Source organism: Rattus norvegicus, chromosome 5, assembly GCF_036323735.1.
Source record: "Rattus norvegicus strain BN/NHsdMcwi chromosome 5, GRCr8, whole genome shotgun sequence".
NCBI lineage: Eukaryota > Metazoa > Chordata > Mammalia > Rodentia > Muridae > Rattus > Rattus norvegicus.
Genome location: NC_086023.1, coordinates 52,357,605 through 52,384,291, shown reverse-complemented (window position 1 = coordinate 52,384,291; position 26,687 = coordinate 52,357,605). Strand labels below are relative to the sequence as shown.

General features: G+C 44.9%; 1 protein-coding gene across 3 annotated transcripts; it reads left to right on the top strand.

Moving 5' to 3' along the window:
• The first annotated feature begins 1,644 nt into the window (after nucleotides 1-1,644).
• Pm20d2 (peptidase M20 domain containing 2) lies at nucleotides 1,645-21,908 on the top strand. Of its 3 annotated transcripts, XM_063287585.1 has the most exons (9): nucleotides 1,650-2,425; nucleotides 4,265-4,413; nucleotides 7,520-7,624; nucleotides 7,959-8,009; nucleotides 8,325-8,467; nucleotides 10,576-10,730; nucleotides 13,003-13,138; nucleotides 17,669-17,776; nucleotides 17,991-20,779. In XM_063287585.1, the coding sequence occupies exons 1-9, from the start codon at nucleotides 1,976-1,978 to the stop codon at nucleotides 18,143-18,145; spliced, it is 1,452 nt and encodes a 483-aa protein (XP_063143655.1). In that variant the 5' UTR covers nucleotides 1,650-1,975; the 3' UTR covers nucleotides 18,146-20,779. The 3 variants fall into 3 exon arrangements, 2 of the variants coding, with proteins under 2 accessions (XP_063143655.1, NP_001101392.2); NM_001107922.3 differs by lacking the exons at nucleotides 7,520-7,624; nucleotides 7,959-8,009 and having other exon boundaries at nucleotides 1,760-2,425; nucleotides 17,991-21,908; XR_005504433.2 differs by lacking the exons at nucleotides 7,520-7,624; nucleotides 7,959-8,009; nucleotides 13,003-13,138; nucleotides 17,669-17,776; nucleotides 17,991-20,779 and having other exon boundaries at nucleotides 1,645-2,425; nucleotides 4,265-4,417; nucleotides 10,576-10,713.
• The last annotated feature ends 4,779 nt before the right edge of the window (nucleotides 21,909-26,687 follow it).

Here is a 26,687-nt window from a genome sequence, read left to right as displayed (position 1 = left end):
GTGTGTGTGTGTGTGTGTGTGTGTGTGTGTGTGTGTGTGTGTGTACATACTCAGGAGGAACCCAGCCCAGAGTTACCTATCTTTCCCCCTCCCCAGATGACAACACTATACTTTGTAGCAGGCAAAGGTTGTATCTAAGCAGCTTGTATCTAAAGTTTATATACAAGCCTGTCTGTAACTGCTTACTGCTGCCTAATGGGAACAAATAGGATTTCCACTGCTGTTGGCAGAGTTCTGCTGTAAAATTTATTGAAGATGAATGATTCTGTCCATTGTGATGTAAATAGATGCATTTATGAATTCAGATGTCACAGGCAATCGAGTGTGGTGGTTAAACATTGTCTTCTGTGGAATGCTGTACCCAGTACTTAGTGGGCTGTGTAATCTTGGATACTCATCTATAAATTGAAGATAAACGGTCACATTAATAACCTCATAGGTTGGGATGAGAACTAGGTATTAACATTTTAAGTAAACATCCACAAGAGCACTTGGTACAGAGTAAGCGCTCTTATTTTAACATTATCCTGGCTTTTAACCAATTCACTGGGCAAAAATAACCTGGAGTCTCATAGGTGCTGGAGGAATCCTGTAAGGTGCGTATCAAGATAAAGTTTATTAAGAAAAATGAGGGTGGGGCTGGAGAGATAGTTCAGCCATGAAGAGTATTCGTTGTTCTTGCCAGAGGACCAGGGTTCAGCTCCCATTCACCTACACGGTGGCTCGCAATCACATGTAACTCTAGCTTCAGGGGATCTGATGCCCTCTTCTGACCTCCTCAGGCACCAGACATGGCGTGCATGCGTGCATTCAGACAAAACACTCAAACAAAATAACACCAAAAAATGTAAAAAAAAAAGTTTTAATACTGGAAAGTGAGCCCATCCATGAATTTATGACACATTTATTGTATTTGGGGCTGACTTTCGTTCAGTTAGAATATTAACTAAGGACAGTTTTTTTTTTCACATTAGAGTGTGACCTGGACTCTGGCATAGTTAGGGTATAAACTAGTAAACATTGACTACAGTCTGTCTTCTTCTCTCTTTCCCTCCCTCCATCCCTCGAGTGTACTCTGTGTAGCTTTGGCTTTCCTAGAACTCACTCTGTATACCAAGCTGACCTCGAACTCAGAGATCCACCTGCCATTGCCTCCCAAGTGTTTGCGATTAAAGGTGTGCACTCCTTTTATATAAATAATCTTATTTGACCTAGTTGTGGCATTTTAAATTAAGAAAGGGTAGAATGGGAAGAACGCGCAGAAGCTTTTAATACAAGAAAACTTCAGAACACCCAGTATTAGGTATATATATCATCAAAAACAACTTTTTTTTTTTTTTTTTGGTTCTTTTTTTCGGAGCTGGGGACCGAACCCAGGGCCTTGCGCTTCTAAAAACAACTTTTGAACTTGTATCACTGGAGGAAAATATGAGAGTATGGCTTACATATGGGAGTATGACTTAATGAATTTCTTCGTCAGGTAACTTTAGACCCGCTATGATACGAACACGAGCCGTGCAATTCATGTTACTTGGGCTTGACAATCAAAATATTTGGACAAAACTAGTCTTGCAAAATTCCTCCTCTTAGGAAGAGCTGACACCTCAGCTCCACGCCCGAACCTTGGGGGCGGAGCTACCAGGGCAACGCCTGGCCTAGGGGGTCAAGTTAGAGTTAGGGTTGTGCAAGTCTGTATGGTGGGCAAGCGCGGGACTCTGGTTACAGAAGCCGCCGAGTACTGACAAGGACAGCCGAGCGTTGCCGAGGCGCCTAGACTTGCCGAGGGCTGCTGAGGACAGCTAAGCGTTGCCAAGAGCAGCCAAGCGCTGCCAAGGTGCCGAGCATTGCATAGGTCTGGCAAGGACTGCCGAGCGGCGCCGAGCGTTGCCGAAGACTGACAAGACAGCGGAGGGCCGCCGAGCGCCGCCGAGCCTTACAAAGGGCTGACTAGGATAGACCGTAGCACGCCCGTGCCATGGGTCCGGTGGTGGAGCGGCCGGCCGAGCGGTGCACGAGCAGCGCCACGGAGCTGGAGCTGCTGAAGCAGCGCGCGGCCGAGCGCATCGACGAGGCGGCGGAGCGCCTGGGCGCGCTGAGCCGCGCCATCTGGAGCGCTCCCGAGCTGGCCTACGAAGAGCACCGCGCGCACGGCGAGCTCACGCGCTTCTTCGAGCGCGAGCCGCCGGCCGCCTCGTGGGCCGTGCAGCCGCACTTCGGGCTCCCCACCGCCTTCCGAGCGGAGTGGGCGCCGCCCGAGGCCGCGGCGGGGCCCGGCGCGCTGCAGCTGGCTTTCCTGTGCGAGTACGACGCGCTGCCAGCCCTGGGCCACGCCTGCGGCCACAACCTCATCGCGGAGGTCGGAGCGGCTGCGGCGCTCGGCCTGCGGGCTGCGCTGGAGAGCATCGCTGCGCCGCCGCCGGTCAAGGTAAGCCACGCCGGGCCAGCGCGGGGTGTGCTGGATCCAACCCGGAGTGCCAGAGCAGTAGAGTACCACACCAGTTATTTTTGGTGGCTACAGTTTGCTAACTAGGTTGCGTGATCTCTGGAGGAAATAAATGTTGTCGACTCAGCAACAACAACAACAACAACAACAACAGCAAAACCAAAAGATTTTGATTTGAGTAATTGGTGTTTCGTATAGTAAATTTCAGTGTTTAGAACTATCAGACTGCCAACCCTCTAAAAGAGCAGAACTAACGGAGAAGCGAACAAAACATTTACTCCGTAGATGGGTTCTTGTTTAAGTGTACATTTTTATTTCATATTAAGCAGGCGTCTTGATTCTTTAAGCAGGAGAAGGTCGTGCTTGTCCGTCTGTCCTAGGCAGGTCTGATCTTGTGTTTCAGATGGTATATTTAATTCTGTGAGCCAAGAACCAACCATCTGTCACTCAGCCCGGTTCACCCCACAGGGGCAGTAATCCTCTACAGCAGTTCATCTCCCGTGGCCGGTTCCCTTTCACTCCTGTCTCTTTTATGCCTCTGGGTTTTTGTTTTGGTTGGGGGAGGAGGGCGTGAGACAGACTGGACAGACTTAGGGCTAAGTTCTCAGCATTTGACAATGGGCCCAGTAGATTCGGAGTAAGGGGCAACTGCTCAATACGCAGGAGCGGTAGTGCATGCCAGGCCGAGCTGTGTTTGAGGTCAGCCTAGACTACATGAGCTCCAGGACAGTCAGCGTTACATAGAGACTCTGTCTTACCCCTCCCCCCAACAGCAGCTCAATTTAAGATAATTTATAAACTTAAAAAAACAGATAAAGCCAGACTTTGAGAAGTATACCAACTTCTAATTTCAAGGGGTTGTTTTCAGCAACGTTCCTCTCTTACCAGAAAATGGAATACGAGTGGATCCCTTTCGCAAGCAAAGCCTTTAAAAAAAAAAAAAACTCATCTTGTATCATTGTATTTTTATACATGACTTTAACAATACATTCATTTTATACAGATGATTTGTCTTTGCTTTCTTAAAAATTGTTTGAAAAGTTAAGCTTAAGTATCAAAGTAAAACTTTTATTCTGTCAAGTTCTCTTTTATTTGATTAGGTGTTTGGTGACCATTCAATCTTCCTGGTTGAACTGGTGGAATTGAATAGCGGGTTTGTGTAATAGTTGGCAATTTCTAACCATGGCACTGAGATTGTTAAATGCTCATCGATGAAAGATTAGTAAGATTAATAAAGATTGAAGTGGTTTCTCAGTGAGGAATCAGAGTTCCAACCGGAAGCCCAGGAGAGCCATCTAAGAGAACTGTAGCTCTGAAGGCTGGCTCTGTAAGCCAGGAAGCCTACAGCCTGCCCGAAATGATACAGACTTCTGACTACCTCACAGGTTTCTCGTGAGGGCGACAGGCCACTTGCAAGGTCCTCACCAGTAAAGCTTATGACTAATTATACCTGTTATACACATACGCTAACAGGCTTAGCCACGAAGAAACTTTAACAGATAAGTCCTCGCAAACGTTGAAGTACATAGAATTCTACTCTTTTAGGTCTTTATTATAACTTAATTTAAGTTAAATATAAAATTGGGGAAATTTTCCTATAGCATTTCTGGCATGTATTCACACCAGATTACTGTAACAATACAAATTAAAATTTGTGGTTCTGCACCGTGTGTTTTAATTCATGGTATAAATGTCCGACTATAACTTCTCTTCAGGGGTTAAGGACTTAAACACCTACTCCAAGTGCACACACACTAAATAAAACCCATGTAACGTTTTCTGGCTAGGAATCTCTTTGCTAACATCTGCATTTCCTTGTAGGTAATTGTCCTGGGAACCCCTGCAGAAGAAGAAGGTGGTGGCAAAATTGATCTAATCAAAGCGGGTGCTTTTGAAAACCTTGATGTTGTTTTTATGGCTCACCCGTCTCAAGAGAATGCCGCCTACCTGCCGGATGTGGCCGAGCATGAGTGGGTAATCACACTGAAGATAATCTCTTAGTGGGCAACAGACTGAAGAATACTCAGACCTAAGGCGAAAGCATTTGTCATGCAAGCCTAGAGACCTGAGTTCAATCCCCAGAACCCATATCAAAACGGAGAGAACAAAGTTGTCCGTTGATCTCCATAGGTGTCCCATTGCAGGCACACACACACACACACACACACACACACACACACACCCGCCGCCACATGCAGATGTAGTTTTAAAAAAGAAAGAAAAGTAAGTCAGACCCCAAACCTCTGCGTTCATACATTTAAAGTCTAAAATGAACTGGACACGGGCTACTGGGCTACTCTCCTATCATCTAAGCTAAGGCAGGAGGAGTGTGAGGCCAGCGTGGGCTGCACACGAGACCCTGGGCCTGGATGACACTGATGGGAGGTTTGCTGCGCATCCTCGCCTCTGATCCTAAGCTGTTATTATGGTCATAAGTGAACTATTAAAGGAGTAGCAAACACTTGTGTTCTCTCCTGAACTTAGTGTGGCTCCTGGAAAACAGCTGTCCTTTGGGAAGGAATTGATTGTCTTTACCAGGGACAGCTTTGTTAAGATTTGAGAAGAAAGCACTTCCTCATGCTGTTTTTAGCTTGGTTCTGTGGAACTGGAGGAGGGGTCTCTTTTGCATCTAGAGGGATGCACCTTTGAACTGGCGTGTGAATTTTTAACCACTAAGGACAGTGAGAGTAGAGACAGCTGTGGTATGCTGGGCTGTGTCAGCTAATTCTGTGGTAGCTGGGACTCTGGGGTGTGATAATAGAACTATCCGTGCAGTGTAGCTGTGCTAGGGATTTCACTTCTCTGAGCCTCACCGGACCTTGTTTTCAGAGCTTCCTTCCTTCCTTCCTTCCTTCCTTCCTTCCTTCCTTCCTTCCATTCATCCATCCATCCATTTATTTGCTTTTCCAGACAGGGTTTCTCTGTGTAGCCTTGGCTGTCCTGGAACTCACTCCGTAGACCAGGCTGGCCTCGAACTCACAAAGTCCTGCCTATCTTTGTCTCTAGAATACTGGGATTAAAGTACTGGGATAGCACTGCCCAGTGGTATCTTTGTTCTTACCAACTGGGAACTGTTACTGTGAGAGTAGAAACAATTCTCTTTGTTTGGGGGCGGGGGCAGATAATAATATGATCTCTGTACTTCTGGAAAATATTAGAAGTTACCAATCTTGGCCAGTACTTGTGGCTGGAAGAGGCCCGCAAGCTGTAGGCAGTTTTCCCAGACTACTAGGATTATATTTAGGCCTTGATCTCATGTTTGTCTTGATCTTAAAGTCAACCCAATTGGTTCCACATATCCCAGCCCCTTGGTTAAGGTCTGGTATATAGCACAGGCTTGCCTGGAACTCACTATGTAGTCAGGGTTGTCCTTGAACTCCCTGCCTCTGCTACTGTAGCACTGTGATTGCAGGTATCTCTCTGTGTGTGTGTGTGTGTGTGTGTGTGTGTGTGTGTGTGTGTGTGTGTCTGTCTGTCTGTCTGTCTGTCTGTCTGTCTGTCCATGTCTTGTTTGTGTGGTGTTGGGGAGCGAATGAGCCTAAGCCTTTACACATGCCAGATAAGCACTCTGCCATTTGAACTGTGTCCAACCCAGCTTGGTTGGTTTGTGTTTGTTGATTCAAACAGTCTCATAATAGCCCAGGCTAGCCTCAGATTTGCTATGTAGTTGAAGATGATCTTGACCTTCTGATCCTCTTGCTTTCCCAGTCTGGATTTCAGGTCTACACCATTATGCCTAGTTGTATATGGAGTTAGATTGAGGCCAGGGCTGCGTATCTGCCAGGCAAGCATTCTACTAGCGGAACTCTGGTGGTATCTATACTACACACACACACACACACACACACACACACACACACACACACTTTACTCTCTTTACTATGTAGCTTTGGCCAGCCTGGAACTCAATATGCAGTCTAGGCTGGCCTTGAATTTGTAAAGTTCTACCTGCCCCTGCCTCCTGAGTGCTGGGATTATTTATTCATCGTTAGCATGTAGGTATGTGGTGAGGGGGCATGTATGTCTTGGTACACACGTTGCAGTCAGAGGACACTGGTGGAGTTGGTTCTCCCTGTACTGTTAAGTGGGTTCCAGGATCAAACTCAGGTTCCAGGGTGTCAGACTTTCTTGGCAAATGCTTTTCGTGCAGAGCTACCTTACCACCACTGCCCTCCACTTAACAGTTTGTCTTAAAAATAATTATATATCAGTTAAACAAACTGCTATTTTATCAAAAACAGACCTTTGAAGTTAAAATACTACTATGGATATAAAAGATACATTAATATTTCTTTTTCTTATTTACTGTTCTTTATGGTTTTAAACTTTGTGTTTAATATAGTCAAATAAATTGACAACCTCTTTAATTTTTTTATTGTGTGTGTGTGTGTGTGTGTGTGTATGTGTGCATGCGCACAAGTGTGTTCCATAGGACAAAAATGATAGCCAGAAAACATCTTATAGGGGTCAATGTCTCCTTCCACCAGTCCCAGGAATCAAACTGAGGTTTTTATGCTTAGAGCCAAGTATCTCCCTGCTGAGCCACCTCACCAGCCCTTCATAACCATTTATATAGTAGAATAATTCATAAAGTTTAAAAATATTACTGATAATAACCTTTTTATAACATAAAGAAAATTTTGGTCAGAAATAGCTGAGAGTGTTAGGATACCCTATAAAGATATGATCCTTGGATTTTCAAATGTTGTCCTAATGTATTTTAATCATTTTCTCGTTCCTTGACCTTCCTTCTCATCATTTTTCCCTGGACGTAGGGTCTCACTGTATAACCCTGACCAGCCTGGAATTTCCTATAGTTAGCCTTGAACTCAGAGATCTGCTTGCCTCTGCTTGCTGAGCACAGGGATTAAAGGAGTGAGCCACCACTCCCACCTGACCTTTGGAAGACAGGGTTACCTGAGTCCTTGCAGCTTTTGATACAGAACTGTCTCACACAACACTGTGTAAAGGATGTGGCCGTGTTTGTGCTCCGTGTTTGCTTGAGCTCAGTTGTTAGGCAGTCTGCTTAATCTGCGCGTGGATTTTTCTTTTCTTTTGTTTTTTCTGTCTCTCTAGAAATGGAATGCAGAGCCTTCCACACGGTAAGCAGGCACTCCCAGGGAACTGCGTTCTCCCTCCCACATTCCTATGCTTTTACTACAGATGCTTTTTCATTTATCAGTGGAAACTGCTTCACCTTTGAGCGCTTGTATATGAAACTGTGAGCATGAGTGTGTGATTGTGTTGAAGTGTCTCTGCTTTCTTCTCTTTGGCTCTCTTTGCAGAAGTAGATTAAGTTGGATTAACTTTTTTTTTAAATAAGTGAAAGATTTATTTCACTTATTTTATGTATATGAGTACACTGTAGCTGTCTTCAGACACACTAGAAGAGGGAATTGGATCCCATGACAGATGGTTGTGAGCCACCATGTGGTTGCTGGGAATTGAACTCAGAACCTGGAAGAGCAATCAGTGAGTGCTCTTAACCTCTGAGCCATCTCTCCAGCCCCTACAGATGCTTTTCAAATACATATTCCAATATGGGGGCTAGCAGATGGCTCTGTAGGTAAGAACTGGCACTATGCCGCCAGAGAACTTGTTTGGTTCCTAGCACATATGTCCAGCAGCTCACAACATCCTGTAACTGCAGCTTCAGGGTTCTGATGCTCCCTTCTGGCCTCTTCAGCAGAGCATTCGTGTGTACAAACACCCTCTCTCTCTCTCTCTCTCTTACACACACACACACACACACACACACACACACACTGCATTCACAAGTACATACTCAGCACATAAACACACACACAACTAATTAGATTTTCTGATCTTACTGATACTGGAGAAAGTAATTCCCAGTGATTTCTTTTGTTTTATTTCCTAGCGTGACTGTGAAATACTACGGAAAAGCATCTCACGCTGCTGCTTACCCTTGGGAGGGGGTGAACGCCTTGGACGCCGCCGTTCTTGCCTATAACAACCTCTCTGCGTTAAGACAACAGATGAAACCAACCTGGAGAGTTCATGGTATGCACCCCCAAATATTTGCTTGTTATAGTTCAGTGCAGTTAAATTATTTAACGCTACATTTTTTAAAATTGGGGGTTGGAAGCTAGGCGGTGGTGGCTCAAGTCTTTAATCCCAGCAGAGGCAGGTGGATCTCTGAGTTCAAGGCCAGCCTAGTCTACAGAGTTCCAGGATAGCCAGAGCTACCCAGAGAAACCCTGTCTTGAAAAACAAAACAAACAAAGCAAAACACACATGTGCACAAACACACATGCACGCATGTGTGTGCTCGAGAACACACACACACACACACACACACACACACACACACACACAGCATGGGGATGTAGTTCAGTTAGTAGAATGCTCACCTCGAATGCACTGCGTGCTGGGTTTGATTCCCAGCACTGCCTAAAGCCTCACATATCACACACCTGTAATCCCAGTACTTGGAGTCAGAAGTCCGTGATCATCCTCAGCCACGTGCAAATGTGAGGGCAACCTGGGATAAATGAGATTCTTTCTCACAAAAAAGACATGTTGGTTACTAGTTTTACTCAGGGGCTATATACTCTTAAAATTCTCTGTATAGAGATAAAGTAGCACAGTCTTTTCTAAAGGGTACACATTTCCTCCTACCCTGTCCGGGATTGTATGCATGAGTCATGACACTAATTTACAATATCCTTTCCTTCCCCCACCCCCTCCCTCCTTTCTTCCCTTCTTTCTTCCTTTCCTTCCTTCCTTCTTCGGTTTATTTCTGTACAATCTAGGAAATCGTGCTTTAATCACTACTTAATTCTAAAGAATACTCAATTTTGCTGTATGCTAAAATCAGTTTGTAGTTGTACTTTTGCAAGTCTCTTGTCTTAATTACCTTTTCTGGTTGGAGTAGCCGGTGGTTTGAGGTGGGTCCTCACTACGGGGTCCAGGCCGCCCTCAAGTTCATGCAGTCCTTTGTGTCAGTCTTCTGAGCTGAGGGTGCAGGGTTCAGGCCTGGCCTATCTTTCCACTTGCTAACTAGATGATTGGGAATTCAGTTTTCTTTCTTCCTCCTCCTCCCTCCTCCTCCCCCTCCTTCTCCTCCTCCTCCAGATGAGGTCTTTTGCTCTTTTCTTGCTCTCTTGCTTCTTGCTCTTGCCCTCTTGTCCTCTTCCCCTTTGTCCCTTTTCCCTATTCCCCTCTCCTCTCCCCTCCACGTGCTCATGGCCGGCCTTTACTCCTCTTCTTTTCTACTCTTCTCCTCTCATTTAACCTCTCCATGTGGAACAAAAAAAAAAAAATTAAGTCTTTTACAACCTCTGTAGCCAGGATTGTGTAGCCAAGGATAGCCTTGAACTCATGATCTTCCTGTCTTCTCTTAAGTGCTGAGATTATAGATTATACAAGTGGCTGGGATTAGATTCTCCGTGTCTCTTTTAGTTATTAATAGCAACAGATAAAACGTTATTTTGTCTGGTCCCAAACAATTGTGTGTTCTGACAGTTTACAGTACTTTGGAGTCTTTATTCTGCTTTTGTTTCTAGACATGACTGTAGCCAAGGGTCTGAGAAGCAATCGTAGCAGTCTCTACTTGGTATGAAAGTTATTTCTGCACTGCTAAGGGTCACCTAATATATTCATAGGGTTTTTCAAATGTGATGGTGGTTACAGAGCCTCATGCTTGTGTCAAATGTTTTTTTTTAAACTGCACAGCTGCAATACAGCCTACAGAGATGAATTTCCTCCAGAAAGTTTAAGGTGCTGTTTGTTTCTTGTGGTTACATAACTCTGTATTTCTTTATAATTGAGATTATAATATCTCCTTCCTCACCCCCTTTCTGCTCCTTTTCTTTCCGGTTCTGGGAATTAAGCCCAGAATCTTACACATGCTGGGCAGGTGTTCTGTTGTTGAACTTTATCCTCCACACAAGCTGTAATTCCTTACATTAAATAGCTTCCTTAGAATAAGGTACACAGAGACAACTTCCCCTTATTAGCTGGGAAATAGGCCCTCTCTGTGCTAGTGTTGTACAGCATGCCAAGATCTTCATTTATCAGTGAAGCTAAGAAGGAATTATTTTCCCTTGTATACTAGTCTTTAAACAAATCATCAAATTTATCATCAGTCAATTTGGTTCTTCTTGTAGGTATAATTAAAAACGGCGGGGTCAAGCCCAACATCATCCCCTCTTACTCTGAATTACTCTATTACTTCCGTGCGCCCTCAATGAAAGAGCTCCACGTTCTGACCAAAAAGGCGGAAGATTCCTTCAGAGCCGCGGCTTTGGCTACAGGCTGCACAGTAAGAGCTTTTCGGATCAATTATGACCTCAGTTATGTGTGGGCTGTGTGTACCTTGGTTCTTTATCCCTTTGGTGATTTTTAGTTTGTGCTGGTGGTGGTGCTGGGAGCCTGTCTGGGCCTTGCCCTCACTGGTGATGTCTTGAAACTGCAGAAGGAGTTGGCTAAATATTTGATGTGAGATCCTTGAATGAGTGTTGGATGTGACAGCCTTTAATTCTTACGTATTTCCTCAGGGTCTGCAGTAGAGGATACTGTAGGTCACCTTACTCAGACAGCAGCTGGGGTACTTAACGTAACACTGTGCCGGGATCCCTGCCTTTCTACATCACTTTGTGTCCTTCCCATAAAGGGCATTTTAGGACAGTATCTGAGTATGTCATTGGCAAGGGTGTGGTATAAAAGTGTGTGTGGCGTGCTGGAGTGGAAGTCAAGATAGACTCGAGCAAAGGAGAGTTTACTGTAAAGTCAGAAACATTTCAGTATCAGCCATGTATGTGGCAACATGGGATGAGGTTCATAGCTACATAGAGTTCAGATACCATAGGGTCCGTCTGGGGAGACAAGGTCTTAGATGTTGCTTTTAGAGAGCCGAGATCTGTGTCTCATGGCCATTAGAAACATAGTATCTCTGAGGCTCTGTTTCTCACTGGAAAACTAGGGACAATCATGCCATTCCTCCAGGTTTCTTGTGAGGGACAGATGAAGTAACATCTGTGAAGAGATCCCAGCCCAGCCTTCCGTTCGTTCTGTCCTTGGTGTAGCAGTCGCTCACATGGTAGTATGTCTTATCCTCACGGTGTGCATCTTCTGTGTAGAACGGACAGTGTTGGATGAAGCAGAGCAGTTAAGACAGTTTCCTGGTGGGGCCTGTAGCTTATCTTGGCCAACACAAGACCCTGGGTTCAGTTCCCAGTCGGTGGGATGGGAGGAGAGGGTTTCCCGAAATCATGCAGACCGGAGTGAGCCTTGAAGGACAGTCATACTTCCACATACATGAACAATAGAGAGATCTCAGAGGTAGGGAATGTGGTCGGAAAGACAAGAATGCACAAATGCTCATCTTGTGTGGTGAATAGATAAACAGGTGAACAAGACGTGAGTAAGAGAAGGACATGTCCTCTTAGGCCACTTGCAAAGAGATTGAGTGCACAACTATAGTTTCCACACCGAGGGAACTAAACACTTATTTCCTTATAACTATAAATAATCTAAATATTTATAAGTTAGACACATGAACTATCATTAGCTAGTGTCTCAGCGTATTCACGGAGTGAGGGCGTAGAAACTGGAGAGATGACTCAGTCAGAAGAGGTGGGGACCTGAGTTTGACCTCCGCAGCCCACTTTAAAAAGAGAGGTGAGGTGCAGTGCACTTGTAACCCCAGCTCTGGGGAGCCAGACACAGGCAGGTTTCTGAACCTCACCAGCCAGCCAGCCTAGCTTACTTGGCGAGCATCCGGCCAAAGGAAGGGCTGGCCCTATCAAAACCCGACAAGGATGAGCTCCTGAGGACTGTCACCTGAGCTTGTCCTCTAATCTTCCACGTGCACACATGTGTGCACGAACACATGTGGAGTTCATTGTCGGATCTAAAGCTATATCTAAGTAGCCTTTCATTAATTTATATTCCAGCTGATTTATGAAATGTTTGCCATTATACCTACCTTAGATGTTGCCAAAAAAACAGAAGAAGTCTGATCTCCGCTGTTTGGTGCTTAGCGTTTGCTCACTGCAAACAAAGACTGTTAAGTGCACTTACACAGTCGCGTAGAGGCTGCTTCTGTGTCTTCGTGTAACATCGGTAAGCAAGGCCATTGTAAGTCTGCCTTACTGGGATGTCCGTATTCTCTGAGGATCCCTTTGAAACAAGGCTGAGAGGTGTCGGGCAGTTCTGGGTTAAGCATGTTGACTTTTGTTGATGTTTTGTTTTTTCCCTCTTGGAGACTGAAATCTAGAGCAGGATCCATCACAGTGGTCTGGAACCACCAGCATCAGAATTACTTGGAGGTTTAGGTTCTGACAGTGAAGTTTCTAGGCCCTCCCTACAGCGTTCTTAGGTGACTGATGTTGGTACTTGCTGGCCAGGATGGAATTGAGGAACTCTAATTTTATGATGCACTCTTTTCTTTTTTAAAGGTAAGAGGTTTGCGAGAGTTTATGTCTGGAATGGAAAATCCTAAAACCATTTCCCGTTGGAAACCATCGCTGTTCTGGACTTAGTGGATTTGAGCTTTTAATCTCAAGCTTTGTTTCATAATTTTTTTTAATTAGGTAGAAATTAAAAGCGAAGCCCACGATTATTACAACGTTATTCCAAACAAGACACTGTGCAGCGCGTATATGGAGAATGGGAAGAAGCTGGGAGTAGAGTTCATTTCAGAAGATGCAGTGCTGAACGGCCCTTCAGGTAACTGAGCCGCCATAGATTGAGCCGTTTTAGAAAGAAAAAAAAATGCCAGTTTATGTTCAACTGAGGCAAGGAGAGCTGTGGCTATGTCTTTCAAGCAGGGGCTTGGTGTAGCTCAGACTGGCCTCAAAATCTACACATAGCCAACATTGACCTTGAGCTTGACCCTCCTGCCTCTGCTCCCCAAATGCAGGAATTATAAATCCATGCCACCAGCCGGGGTTTATTAGATGCTGGAGATTGAACCCAGGCTTCCTGCTTGTTGAGTAAGCACTGCCAACCCTTAGGAATTTTTTTTAAATGTATCTGAGTATTTTACCTGCATATATGCATGCACACTGTCTGCTTGCCCACACTGTCTGCTTGCCCACACTGTCTGCTTGCCCACACTGTCTGCTTGCCCACACTGTCTGCTTGCCCATACTGTCTGTTTGCCCAGTGCCCTTGGAAGCCAGCCCAGGGCATTGTATTCTCCGGAATCTGAGTTTATAGGCAGTTAAGAGCTGCCATGTGGGTGTTGAGAACCAAACCTGGGAGCTCTGCAAAAGCAGCAATTGCTCTCATCTGCCAGGCTAATGTCCATCTCCCTAATGGTATTTTTAATGATATTCCTTCACACTTAGGTTATTGAAAAGAAGCTACTGAACTCTTCAGTGAGTGTTTTTAAAAAATGGTCAGTCTGCTAGGAGTGTTCTAAATATTTCTAGAGTTTAAATTTAATTGTATTTTTTTTCTCGTGATGCTGGGATCAACCCCATAGCCTTATGTATACTTAGCAAGTGCTTTACCACTAAGCTGTGTCTCCAGCCTTTACTTCTAATCTTTAAGTAAGCTACTAAAATGGGAAACGGGATTTTAACTCCTCTCAGTTTATCACAGCAGGCAGGTTATTAAGTATTGGGTGCATATTCAGACTCTGAGGAGTAACCCATCTTTCAGTTCAGCTATATTTGGGATTTATTTATTTACCGAGACCAGGTCTTCCTGTATGTTGTCTAGGCTGGCCTTTGCCTTGTGGTCCTCCAGCTCGAGGCTCTCAATTTTTGGGAGTACAGGTATGTGCCACCACATCCAGCTTACTAGAGTTAGTGTGTGTGTGAATGTGTGTGTGTATGTGCACCATGTATGGGCAGGAGCCCAGGAGGGCTCATGAGATCCCTTGGAACTGGAGATAATTATGATAAATATGGGTGCAGGGAATAAAATCCCAGGTCTTCTGCAAGAGCAGTCAGCACTCTCAGGCACTCAGTCATCGCTCCGTCCCCTATCTTTTTTTTTTTTTTTTTGGTTCTTTTTTTTTTTTTTTTTTTTCGGAGCTGGGGACCAAACCCAGGGCCTTGCGCTTCCTAGGCAAGCGCTCTACCACTGAGCTAAATCCCCAACCCCACCGTCCCCTATCTTTAAAGTTTTAATTCATTATTATGTGTATGTGAGTACATGATGTATGCGTATGTGCATGTATGTATGCATGCTTGTGTATGTGCGCGCCATGCATGCCTTTAATCCCAGCACTAGGAAAGCAGAGGCAGGCGAATCTTTGTGAGTGTAAGGACAGCTAGGGCTACTACATAGTGAGACCCTGTCTCAGAACAAAAGGAAGGGGGGAGGAGCAGGAAGAGGAAGAAGAAGGAGAAGGAGGAGAAGGAAAAAAAGAAGATGATCAGCTTTAAATGAAAACAGAAAAAGGATGCAAACAGAAAAGATTTTTATGAGAAAACTGAAGTAGATGAAAAAGAGAAAAATAAGTAAATGCAGCAAGGTTCAGGAAAGAGGGTAAGAGTTCAGAGACCCCTCCCCAGGAAGCTGCTCAGAGACCCCTCCCTAGGACGTGGCCAGCACAGGGACTGAGGAGGAAGGCTGGAGGGTTAAAGGAAAATCCAGTGCTGGCTTCTGCAGCACATAAACTAAAACTGCAGTGAACAGATTTGTGTGGTCTCTGCAGATTGTGAAACTTTCCGTGGATCTAATTAAAGCTGGGTAAAATCAGTGGAATATATACATACCTCTCCTTCCGTGTTCACACCCACTCACACCCAAAACATACATTCTGAGACAGGCTCTTAGGTAAGGCAGGCTACTCTTGAACTTGTCGTGTACTTGAGGGTGACCTTGAACTGATCATTCTCCACTCCTGAGTGTTGGGATCGTAGGCATGGAGCACCATGTTGGGTTTGAGGATCAGACCCTGGGCTTCTTGTGTGCTCTTGGCAAGCTCTCTTCCAAAGTATATGCCCACATCATCGGGGACTACATTAATGTAGGATTCTGGTTTGCACGGGTTGTAGTTTTGTCATCACTGGGACCTGTAGGATAAGGGATAGATTGCCCCTCTGATAGCCTCCAGATAAAAGAACAAATAGGTAATGTCACCAAATCTGTCATCACGACCTAGCAGAAACTGGCTCCAGAAGCTGAGGCGGTCAGCTGGAGTCTGCGCTTTAGCTTTCTCCCTGGGCTTCCTGTGGCCGAGCGTCCAGATGCTCTTCCCCACCGCACTATTTACATCATGGATAAACAATAGCACCGTCTCTTGGAAATGGCCGACCTTGTAGCTGTGCTCAAGCGAACAGTCCTCTGCTTGCACTCGGCTGCTCTATTGTCACAGTTAGTGGGGTCAGACATCCTCAGACAAGGACACTTGGAGAACACTTTAGAAGAACACACTTGGGTCTGAAATGGGGTGGGGTCGGGGGAACCATGCTTCCAGAGCCAGCTTCTCAGTGAGCTCAATCAACACGAGACAATTTCCCAAAATACTGTACACCATCGAGTGCTTAGTGTATATTACCGGAAACAGTGTATTTTACAGTGCCCCAAATCCTAACCTTTGTCACATAACTTGTAGCTATGAGACATTTAATGTCTGTAGGACTTGGTTTCTTCCCAAGTAAAATGAGAACCCTTCAGATGTAGATGAGAAACCTGAATATATACAGGTGTACACAAGTATAATCCCAGGACTCAGGAAGTTGAGACAGGAGGATCACAAGTTCAAGACTATCCTGTGCTACATATCAAGACCCTTTCTTAACAAACAAAAGGACAAAATGTAAAATCTTTAAAGTAAATGAGAACGTATATGAAGTTCTTAGAGTTTTAAACAAAGTAGTTCCCGCTGCCATTGGCTGAAGTATTGATTTCCTTCCCTCACATTTACCCTTGTGTGGGTTAACTGCCAGGCACACGGCTTAACCTATCAGGGTTCAGTAGGTAGCCATTGAATTAGCACAACACTTTGCTACTATTAGAATTTAGTCAACAGATGTTAGCTTCTGTCTTGTGACAAGCTGGACATGTGGCAATTTAAAATGCTAATTCTTGACTGATGTATTGTTGGTAAGAGACACTAGCCAAATAACCCAACAGGAAGTAAGCTGAAACTGAAAAGTGGCATGTTACTATTGTGCTTACCATGAGCGCCTCTGCTACAGAAACTACCTTCCTTGGTTTGCTCAGGGAGCAGCAGAGGGCAGGGAACAGCAAGGCTGGGGATGTGGCTTGGTTGGCAGCTCAGCCCCTAGCATGCCTGAAGCCCCGGGTTCTACCTCCAGCGTTCCATAACCCAAGTATAATGGCAGCCGGTGTAGTTCCAGTGCGTAGAAGACAGAGGCAGGAGGCTCAGAGGTTCAAGGTCATCACATACTGAGTTTGAGGCGATCCAGGGCCACATAATACCTTGTCAAAAAAAAAAAGAAAGGAAGAAAGAGAAATTGAAAAACAAAAGAAAGAACGGTATGTGCTGACGTCCCGTTGGGGTATACATGCTGACATCCGGTCGTCCGGCAGAGCATGGCTGAGGTCCAGCGCAGTTGGTGTAGGGGATTAGTGGAGCTGTCGGCAGGAGATCAGGTTAGAGAGGTGAGTGGACGAAGCATGATTCTGAGCTATCTGCGAGGTGGTGTGAATAGGTGGCCCGTAGCAGAACACGATGAATGAATCTGATTCTCGCTGCACTGAGCCTGCTTAAGACATCGAGGAAGAGCTATCAGGTGGGCAATAGGATTTACAAGCAAGAGGGCTGGAGGAGAACTGCGAATGCATTCCGAGTGGCTAATCTGAAACAATAAGTAGAGAAATATCTGAGGATCTGCTGTGAGAAGAGGGAGGACTGGCATCAAATCTCAAGGAACCAGTCTCTCACAGTCTGTGGCCCTGGGACAGAGAGGGAGGAGCATCAGGGTTCCCAGTGGAGTGCTGGTGTGGCTGGCTTTGTGGCTGGAGATTCGTTCCTTTGTTAGAGCAGCTTGGCCACTGCAGAGGTGGGTGTGGCCACTGCAGAGGTGGGAGTAGGCATAAGCAGAGGTGGGAGTGACCACTGCAGAGGTGGGAGTGGCCACTGCAGAGGTGGGAGTGGGCACTGCAGAGGTGGGAGTGGCCACTGCAGAGGTGGGAGTAGGCATAAGCCGAGCATCAGACAGCACTCCTGGGAAGCGAAGCTAGCCCTGGGAACCATGACAGAGCTCAGGACTCTAGTTACAACCATTCAGAATGTTTAACCAAACACCCCTTTCTTCCTTTTTGTGTTTCAAGGCTCCACTGATTTTGGAAATGTCAGTTTTGTGGTTCCCGGGATTCATCCATACTTTTACATCGGGACTGATGCCTTGAACCACACGGAAGAGTACACAGAAGCCGCAGGTGAGCAGGAGATGTGTGTATGCAGGGTCCTCTTCCTCCTCCTGCTAAGTGCAGCTCTTCAGCCCCGCTCTTCCATAAAATCAGAAAATACTGTATTGTGCTGTGCCGTGCTCAGAGAGTGGAGAGGCAGTCTAGATACTGAGAGGTAGCCCGCGGGATTAAACGCACTTTACTATGTAGGGAGGCATTTTGAGTCGTTTTCTTTTCCTTTTAGGATCACAGGCAGCTCAGTGGTACACTTTGCGCACAGCCAAGGCGCTGGCGATGACTGCACTGGACGTCATCTTTAAGCCTCAGTTGCTGGAAGGAATCAGAAAGGAGTTTAAATCGAAACTTCAAGAAGAGCAGCTTTTAAATACACCAGCATAGAAGGAAGACTTCGGGACCGCTCAGGAAACATTGTTTTGTTTGTTTGGTTTTTACCTCCATTGTTTTTCAATGAAATAGAGCAGTCTTGGTGAGGACAGGAAATAGGAAAGACACTATCTCACTCTAGATTTAATGGAGTCTCTGATGCTTCAGGCACTGGTGTGTGATACCATCTGTTAAGCCAGATGATACCTGATCTGTAACATTTGGAAATGTTTTGTAAATGTATCTGTTGTATAGTGTTACAAGTCCCAAAGGTCCCAGAACTTAACACTCATGAACTCTGTGGTTCAGAGTAGCGAATGTCTTCTCAGGAGTTTAGATTGGGGGGAATTTATTAAGTCTAACTGTATCTGGGTCTAAAGAAAAACTTATAATAAAAATACACTTTCAGACACTCTTAGAATTTCCACTACAAAGACTTAGCTTTTAACACTTAGAGAGGAGAGGAGAAGGAGGAGTGGGAGGGGAGGGGGAGGAAAAGGGGGAAAGGAGGGAGAGGAGGTGATGCTCTTTATTTACACGCAATTACTCCAAGAAGTGGCATAGGGGCAGGAGAGTTTTTCCAGCGGGGTAGGGTGTTGTGTGTTCTTACAGGAGTAGGCAGGGTAGTACAGGCTAGGTGTGCTCTGATCTCCAGTGTCCTGCACGGTTCCCACTACCCAGCAGCCCCTCAGGAGAGTCCCAAAGCTGGCCCAGGAGTAATATGAACCTGTGGCCTTGGAAAGGAGGCTCTGTAGTTCAGACTGTGACTCAGTTAAACTTCCTGAGATTTCTCTGGACTTTCTCTTTTGCCTTCTCCCCTCACTCTCTGGTTTGTGTCGCCACAGCATTTGTAGAACCACAGAAGACAGTTGCTTTTTTCTAGGTGGAAACCTGAAACGTCAGTGGTTGTCAGTAGAAACACTGTCAACAGTAACTCTGGTGAGGAGATGGGGAGGGAGTCAGTTAAAGCCAACAACGTTTCCTGATTCTTACTTTAGCATGAATTTGGTTTTGGTGGGGCTGAATTTAAGACCAGTCTTCCTTTCTGCCTCTCCCCTCCCGCTCTCCTCTAGCTGCAGTCCTGCAGCTGCTGCCTCACAAACGCTGGGATGATAGCCATGAGCACCGCACACCCACCCTTTAGTGTGAACTTGTTGCACATGATTAAAGTGTGAAAAAGCTGGCGAAACCAACTCTTAGGCGGTTGGGGCGGCGTTCTAGAATCAAAAGGGGAAGGACACAGGGAACATTTGGCTTTTGTGGTGGAAGCAAGGCACTCTCCCTGAGTGACGCCAGCTGTCACCTGGAAGGCTAACCATCTGTGACCTTCCAGTCTCTAATTCCTATTTGATGAGTATTTCAGAACTGTGAGAGGGGTTGCTCCCGGCTCTACCCTGACTTGATATAGGCCGGCGTTTGCTTGCTTACTTGCTTTTGTGCAGCTAGTATACTAAGAATAGTTTTTGCATTTTTAGAGGAAAAATAAAACCACCACTACCACAAAGAATAAGGTATTTACCGTCTGGCCCTTTGGGGGTGGGGGTGGAGCGCTCGGGCCCAGTCTATCAGGTGGTTTCTGATTTCTATTCTCTCAGGTTTTCTTGAGAAGCCTCAAGCCCTGTATTGGAAACACTTGAGTGTGTAGATGGGGCTCCCTGACAGAGCGGTCTGGACTTCCCACTCTCTGCTTTGTCTTTCTAGACAGAAGCCTGTTTCCGCTCCCCTCACCCTGCCCCTCACCACAAGTCCTCAGACTTGCCTCTGTGCACACTACTCTTTCTGTCTTCTCATAACAACATTGAGAACTCGATCTTTCATGACACCCTGTGTCTGGATAATCATAACCGAGTTCATCATATTAAATATGAATTTTGTATAAAGAGGGACTATCAATGAAAGCCTCAATCAAAACATCAGACATGTCAGAGATGCGGTTTTTATTGACCGACTTAAGTCTCCTGAGTAGCCGTTCTATGTGTTCCTCACAGCCTAAGGGATAGGGGTTTTTGCCGATTGCTTTAGTTTTGGGTTTTGCAGGGCTGGATATTGAGACCAGGGCTTCACACACGCAAACCCAGAACTCTCGCACTGAGCTGCATCCCCAGCCCGGGGCAGGGCGTTGGCCTCATTTGCTAGGATCTGGAACCATCCTAGAACAGCTGTTGTTACAGACGTAGCCCAGCCTCTGAGAATCACACAGCTGTGGCTCTTATGTGTGCCCTGTGTTTGGTTTCCTTTTTTTTTTTTTTAAACTAAAATTGAATTTTACTTCTGCATAAACAATGCCAGCTTTAGGTAGGTAAGGATGGGAAGGCGCTATGTTATCTGTGTTTCTGGTTGGAGGCTGTTGTTGTACAGTGGGCCTCGTCTGCTCTTTTATCTTTCCGTGTGCACCACTTACACCATGTACTTACGCATGCCTTCTCCTAACTGTCCCCTGGGGGAGGCATTAAGTCAGTACACTCTAGAACGAGTAAGTTTCACTAATGGTTTAAGTGTAATTACGATCTGAAATTTATTTTTCTTTTCCAACTTAATCTTAAGGAAGTTCGAATACAGGACCTGTACAGTATGTGTTAAAGTTCCTTTTTCCTAAATGCCTGAGACCCGTGGTGTTTCAGATTTTAGAATAAAAAATGTTTTGAAATATTTGCATCTATTATGTAATCTATATTTTATACATATATACACATATGTATATACATATAGGGAGGGGGGAAGAGAGATATGGAACCCAAATAGAGCTATAAAATTCCTTTATGCTTCACACGCACTTGCCCTGTGCACATAGCTTGAGGGAAACTGCGCTCAATGTTTTAGTGTCTGAGGGTGACCGACCTGCAGATCATAGGAGGCCAGTTGTGCGGTTTTCACCCGGGTCATGCCATTCAAGGTTGGAATTCTGGAGCATTTCCGGTTTCAGGTTAAGTGTGTTCAACCCGGACTGTTAACTAGTAAGTTGCTGTGTGTTCTATGACTGTAGCTAATGTTTAGCTTGCCTCAAATTTTTTGAATTGATTTTTAGTCTTAAATTCTCCTTAATGGATGAGCTACACGGGGAATTTTCTTCTTTTTAACCATGTCTCTGTAGCATAATTACTGGGGTAAAGTAGACTCTGCATGTTCTTGTGAGGATGTAAACATGAAGGGGACCCACAGTCTCCCGAGGGTCTGTAGATTCATTGTTGCTGCTGCTGTTAAACTGTGCAGTCTCAACATCTGAATGGGCAAATATTCGCAGAACACTGGAGACAGGCAAAGAGCACCGGACCCTGTGCTTGGTGCTACGTCCTCCCAGGATTTGGTTCATATGGACCACATCCCAAACTGCCTTGGGAAGTTTTGAGGAAGGGCTTCTAAAATATTTTAAAACATGTGAATCACTTCTGTCTGTTTAAACAGAAAAAAAAAGTTGATGTCAGGTCATTTTTAGAAGAATAGTTCTCTCACTTTATAGTATCTTTTTTAAAGAAAGAAAACCTTTCCGAGGGCTTTTGTGTTCTGTGATTTCTAACTTTTACTTGAAGCAGTCTTCTGAAGCATGTCCCACGCCATTGGACTAACTCGATGGGGACTGTCCTCTCTGTGCCCATTAGCAATCTCCAGTCAGCCATAAGATGGGATAAACTACTTTGCTACTACTGTAGGCCTCTGTGGTCTAACAGCATAGCTGAGGATGGTGTGTTCGGGTGTGTCAGTATTTTCAAAAGCAATCTCTGCTATTGTGATTATAATTATTTTTGTTTTAATAGATGCATATTAAAATTTGTAGAAAAAATCTAAGATGTCTGTGTGTTTATCTAATAGTTATTTTTAATCACATACACGCACACACATCAAAACAGAGATTTCATAAAATAAAGCATAAACACCTAAATATAAGGTTGCATACTGTTTTCTTACCGGAATTGTGGAGTTGGATCTTTTCCTTCCTGTGTAAATGTTATATTTATATAATATGAATTTTAAGACTAAATCTTTTAAGAATGAGGTTTGTGCTGGACATAGTAATGCACATGTTTAATCCCAACACTTGGGAGGCAGAAGCAGGCAGATCTCTGTGAGTTCAAAGCCATCCCGGTCTACAGAGTGAGTTACAGGACAGCCAGAGCTATTAAGTGAGATCCTGACCCAAGAAAATAAAACAAAAAACAAAACAATAGATTAAACCAAAGCTGAAATGAGTGTTTTACTTCTCTCGGAAACTGAAAACTGGGCATCCCTGTGCTAAGTGTCAGCTACATAGTTACAGCCTCACACCTGACTTTCACTGTATAGACAGCTCTATCTTCATTAGACAGCAGTTCAGAACAGTTCCTACCAAAGCTGAGGAACTCATGAGAGAAACAAAGTATCCACGGGCCTTTGTGTGAATTACTGCCTGGTCCAATAGAGCTGTCTCAGGGTTTCTGCTGTGAGAGCATCATGAGCAAAAGCAACATGGGGAGGAAAGGGTTTATTTCAGCTCCCAGCTTACAGTCCACTATCCAGGGAGTCAGGGCAGGACCCAAGGCAGGAAGTTAGAAGCAGGAACTGAAGCAGAGACCATGGAGGAGTGCTGCTTGCTGGCTTTCTCAGTCTCCCACCAGCCTAGGGGAGGCATCTTCTACATCGACCGAGAGTGGAGCAGGCCAATGTGGTGGGAGCTTTTTCACAGAGATGCCTCTTCCCAAATAACTCTAATGTGTCAAGTTGACATAAGACCAGCCAGCATAAAAGGTTCCGATCTTTTCAAATTAATTTTTGTCTTTAAGACTGAGTCTTACTGCGTAGCCCTGGCTGGCTGTAAGCTCACCGTCCTTCCTCGGCCTCTCAACATCTAGGATCATAAGCATGTGACACCAAGCCCAAGTCTATGCCCATTACTGTCTTATGTTTGGTTTGAGTATGATTTCTTCTGTTTCGTTATCTGGTATTGGGCAAAAGGGATGTAAGTGATGTAGTATAAAAGAATGACATGTGCTTAAGAGGATAATTCGGGGTCGGTGAGAGGGCTCCAAGCCTGTCCCCAGAACTGACTTCCACACGTGTCCACACTCACACATCACACACACTAGTCATAAGCCTCAAACAACAAGGGGCATTCCCACTGCCCTTCAGTTGACTGCCCCTGAGCCAGACCTCGACCTGCCTTCACCTGGGGTTACCCACCTGCACCACCACTGTTACAATACAAAGCGCAGATTCCTTTTTTAAAAGAAATCATACAATATATTTTAATCATAGTTTCTCCTCACCCAGATCTCCCCCATATTCCTACCCACCCGACCCCATGCCTTCTTTCTCTTTAGAAAATAGGCAAACAAGAAAAAGAATGAAAATTTTAAAAACGAAATCAAGAAACTCACACACACACACACACACACACACACACACACACACACACACAACCCAAAACCCTTAAAAACACAAAATCAGAAACCGTAATAAACAAACAAAAGACCAGTAAGATTTTTTTTAAAAAATGCCCAAACAAAGCAATATGAGACAGAAAAGTTAGAAAAGCACTAATGAGTTTGGTTTGTGTTGGCCATCTACTGCTGGCTGTAAGGCCTCTCCTTACGTGTGTGGTTGATGTAGATTTTATTGGTTGAAAACAAAAACAAACAACAAACAAAAAAAAACAAACCCCCTATTTTTTCCTGTGCAAGAGGTTGTCCGTGGAAAACAGCTTCTTTGTCACAGATGGGAACTTGTGTCCACTTCCCCATCTTGGCACTGGGGTCCCATCTGGCATGAACTTACGCAAACTTAGTGTGTGCCTCCGTGTCTGAGTACATGTGTGCATTAGTCCCTTTCTGTCTGGAAGACACTATTTCTTTTGAGTCACCCTTCATTTCTGGCTAGTAACAGTCTTTCCTTCTCACTTCCACATAGATCCCTGAGCCCTGGGGAGAGGTTTGAAGAAAACATCCCATTTAGGACTGATCTCACCCTGCATATTGCCCAGTTTGGGGTCTGTCTGTTAGTTCCTATTTACTGCAAAAGGAAGCTTGTCTGGTGAGGACTGAGACACTGATCTGTGGGTTTAGCGGAATATCATTATGACTCACAGAGGAACAGCTGGGTTCCTTTAACAGAACAATAGTATTGATTTTCCCCTGGGCCTCTGACTTATCTACTCTCAGGTTCATGGCCACGAGAGTGGTGTTGGGTATTGGTTCCCTCTCACAGAGTGGGCACTGAATCCAAGCAGAAATGCATGGTTACTCCCATGACTTTTGTGTCACTAGAACACCGGTGTATCATGCAAGCCGGTCTTCATAGGGTTTGCAGCTGGGTTGGTGGTTACTTTTCTTGTAGAACGCAGAGCACTGTGGATACTAGTCAGTAGGGGTGAAGTCTCTAGTTAGGCAGCAGCTTGACTTTCTGTGTTCAATAAGCTACGTAAACATGAGTAGATTTCTTATCCTGAGATGGCAGTAAAGCCACTGTAACTTAAAAGGCTTGTTATAGGGCTGGAGAGATGGCTCAGTGGTTAAGAGCACCGACTGCTCTTCCAGAGGTCCTGAGTTCAAATCCCAGCAACCACATGGTGGTTCACAACCATCTGTAATGAGATCTGGTGCCCTCTTCTGGTGTGTCTGCAGACAGCTACAGTGTACTTACATATAGTAAATAAATAAATCTTAAAAAAAAAAAAAAAAGGCTTGTTATACTGTGTATCTGGTGCGTCCCCAAAATGCCATATCAAGATTCGTTTTCACTTGAATCTTGAATTCAGGATGCAGCAGAATCAGGAGGCACAGGGCTATGCTGCCCCAGGCTGCCTTTCCTGGCATCCTGTGAAGGCTTATTTCAGATAGTTCAGAGCTCAACATAGGAACCGAGAAACTGAAAAGCATGCAGGTTGTGTCTCAACACCATCCCTAGATGTGCGCAGGAGATGATCTCGTACCTGAATGGAGGTTGACTGTGAATGAAGCAGGCAGCATGGCTGAGAAGCAGGAGGAAGCATCTTGCCTGTAGCATTCCGTGGGCAGGTAGAGGCAATCCTCCCAGGGGGGTAGAGAAAATTCTACTGCAGGATATATAGGAAAGTCTATAGTATGCAGATTGTACCAGAATCTTTATGATGTAGGGTCCAAGTGGAGTAAGTTAAGTTACTAGGGACATGTTATCGAAGGGACCTTGGCATTCAAGCCCTTCTTCTGCTTGTCTCTGCTTCCCAGCTGCTCTGAGTGCACAGAGCCTATGTTCTTGTCATGATGTGCTACGCTGGCTATCTCCCCAGTCTCCTGAATTTTTTAGATCTAGAGTGGCCCTTTGAGTCCTATCTTTTTTTTCCCCCTGCAGCTGAGGACCAAACCCAGGGCCTTACGCTTGCTAGATAAGTGCTTTACCACTGAGCTAAATCCCTAACCCCCAAGTCCTATGTTTTAAAAAGAAAACAAAATTCATATATTTGTGAATGCATGTGTGCCACAGCACACATTGTGTGACACACTTTTCCTGGGGAGTTGCAAACAAATATCTACTCAACCCAGGTAGATAACCAATGACATACCAAAGAAAGGCTAGCCTCAAAGTCTGATTGGTGAACACACACACACACACACACACACACACACACACACACACACAGAGTTTGCTTATTACCAAATGGAGCTGGGCCTCCATACCTATAGCTTCTGCATCCATGTATTCAACTAACTTTGAATCAGAATTTATCAGTAATAACATGCATTCATATTGAACAGATGTAGGCATTTTTTCATGTGTGTGAGTATGTGAATGTGGTGTGTGCGTATGTGTGTGGTGGCTTCACATGATTGCATTCATAAAGACCAGAGGAGAATATCAGGTGACCTGCTCCATTACTGTCCACCTATTCCTTTGAGTCAGGGCCTCTTTCTGAATCTAGAGCTGCCTAGCTTGCTAGTGGCCAGCAAACCCTGGAAGTCCTATCTCCACTCTTCCCCCTATACACACTCACACATGCTACATATGCTCACACATGCACATACATACACTCATACACACATACACCTACACACATGTACACACACATTTACACACACGCTCACACATATACGCATGCACACATGTACACATACACTCATACACACACGCACACACATATTTACACATATACACACACATAAATACACATGCACATAAACACACTCATACACACATACCTACACACATGTGCACACATGCATGTATTATGTACATACACACTCAATACACCTACACACATGTGCACCCACACATATTCACACACACATACACACACACACATACACACACACACACACACACACACACCATAGCACTAGCATTGTAGGCATGCACATGGACACACACACAGCTTTCTGGATGGGTGCTGCTGACTTCAACCCATTTCTTCAAATTTGAGCAGCAGTGCTCTTACCCACAAAACTGTCTCTCCAGTCCCCAGATTTTTTTCTTGTCATTCCCTAAGTAATATAGTACAACTATTTATATAGTATTAGATGTACTAGGATGCAAATAGATCTCCATGGGTATGTGTTATGGAAATCAACATGATGGTGTTGTGTGACACTGTTCCTGTACATACGTGAACAAACAT

Bases quoted from the DNA above. Each gene is read 5' to 3' on its own strand.
- Pm20d2 (XM_063287585.1), top strand. From the start codon at position 1,976: ATGGGTCCGGTGGTGGAGCGGCCGGCCGAGCGGTGCACGAGCAGCGCC. The intron at 13,139-17,668 runs GTAACTGAGCCG...TTGTGTTTCAAG, and splicing joins AGTGCTGAACGGCCCTTCAG to GCTCCACTGATTTTGGAAAT. The intron at 17,777-17,990 runs GTGAGCAGGAGA...TTTTCCTTTTAG, and splicing joins AGAGTACACAGAAGCCGCAG to GATCACAGGCAGCTCAGTGG.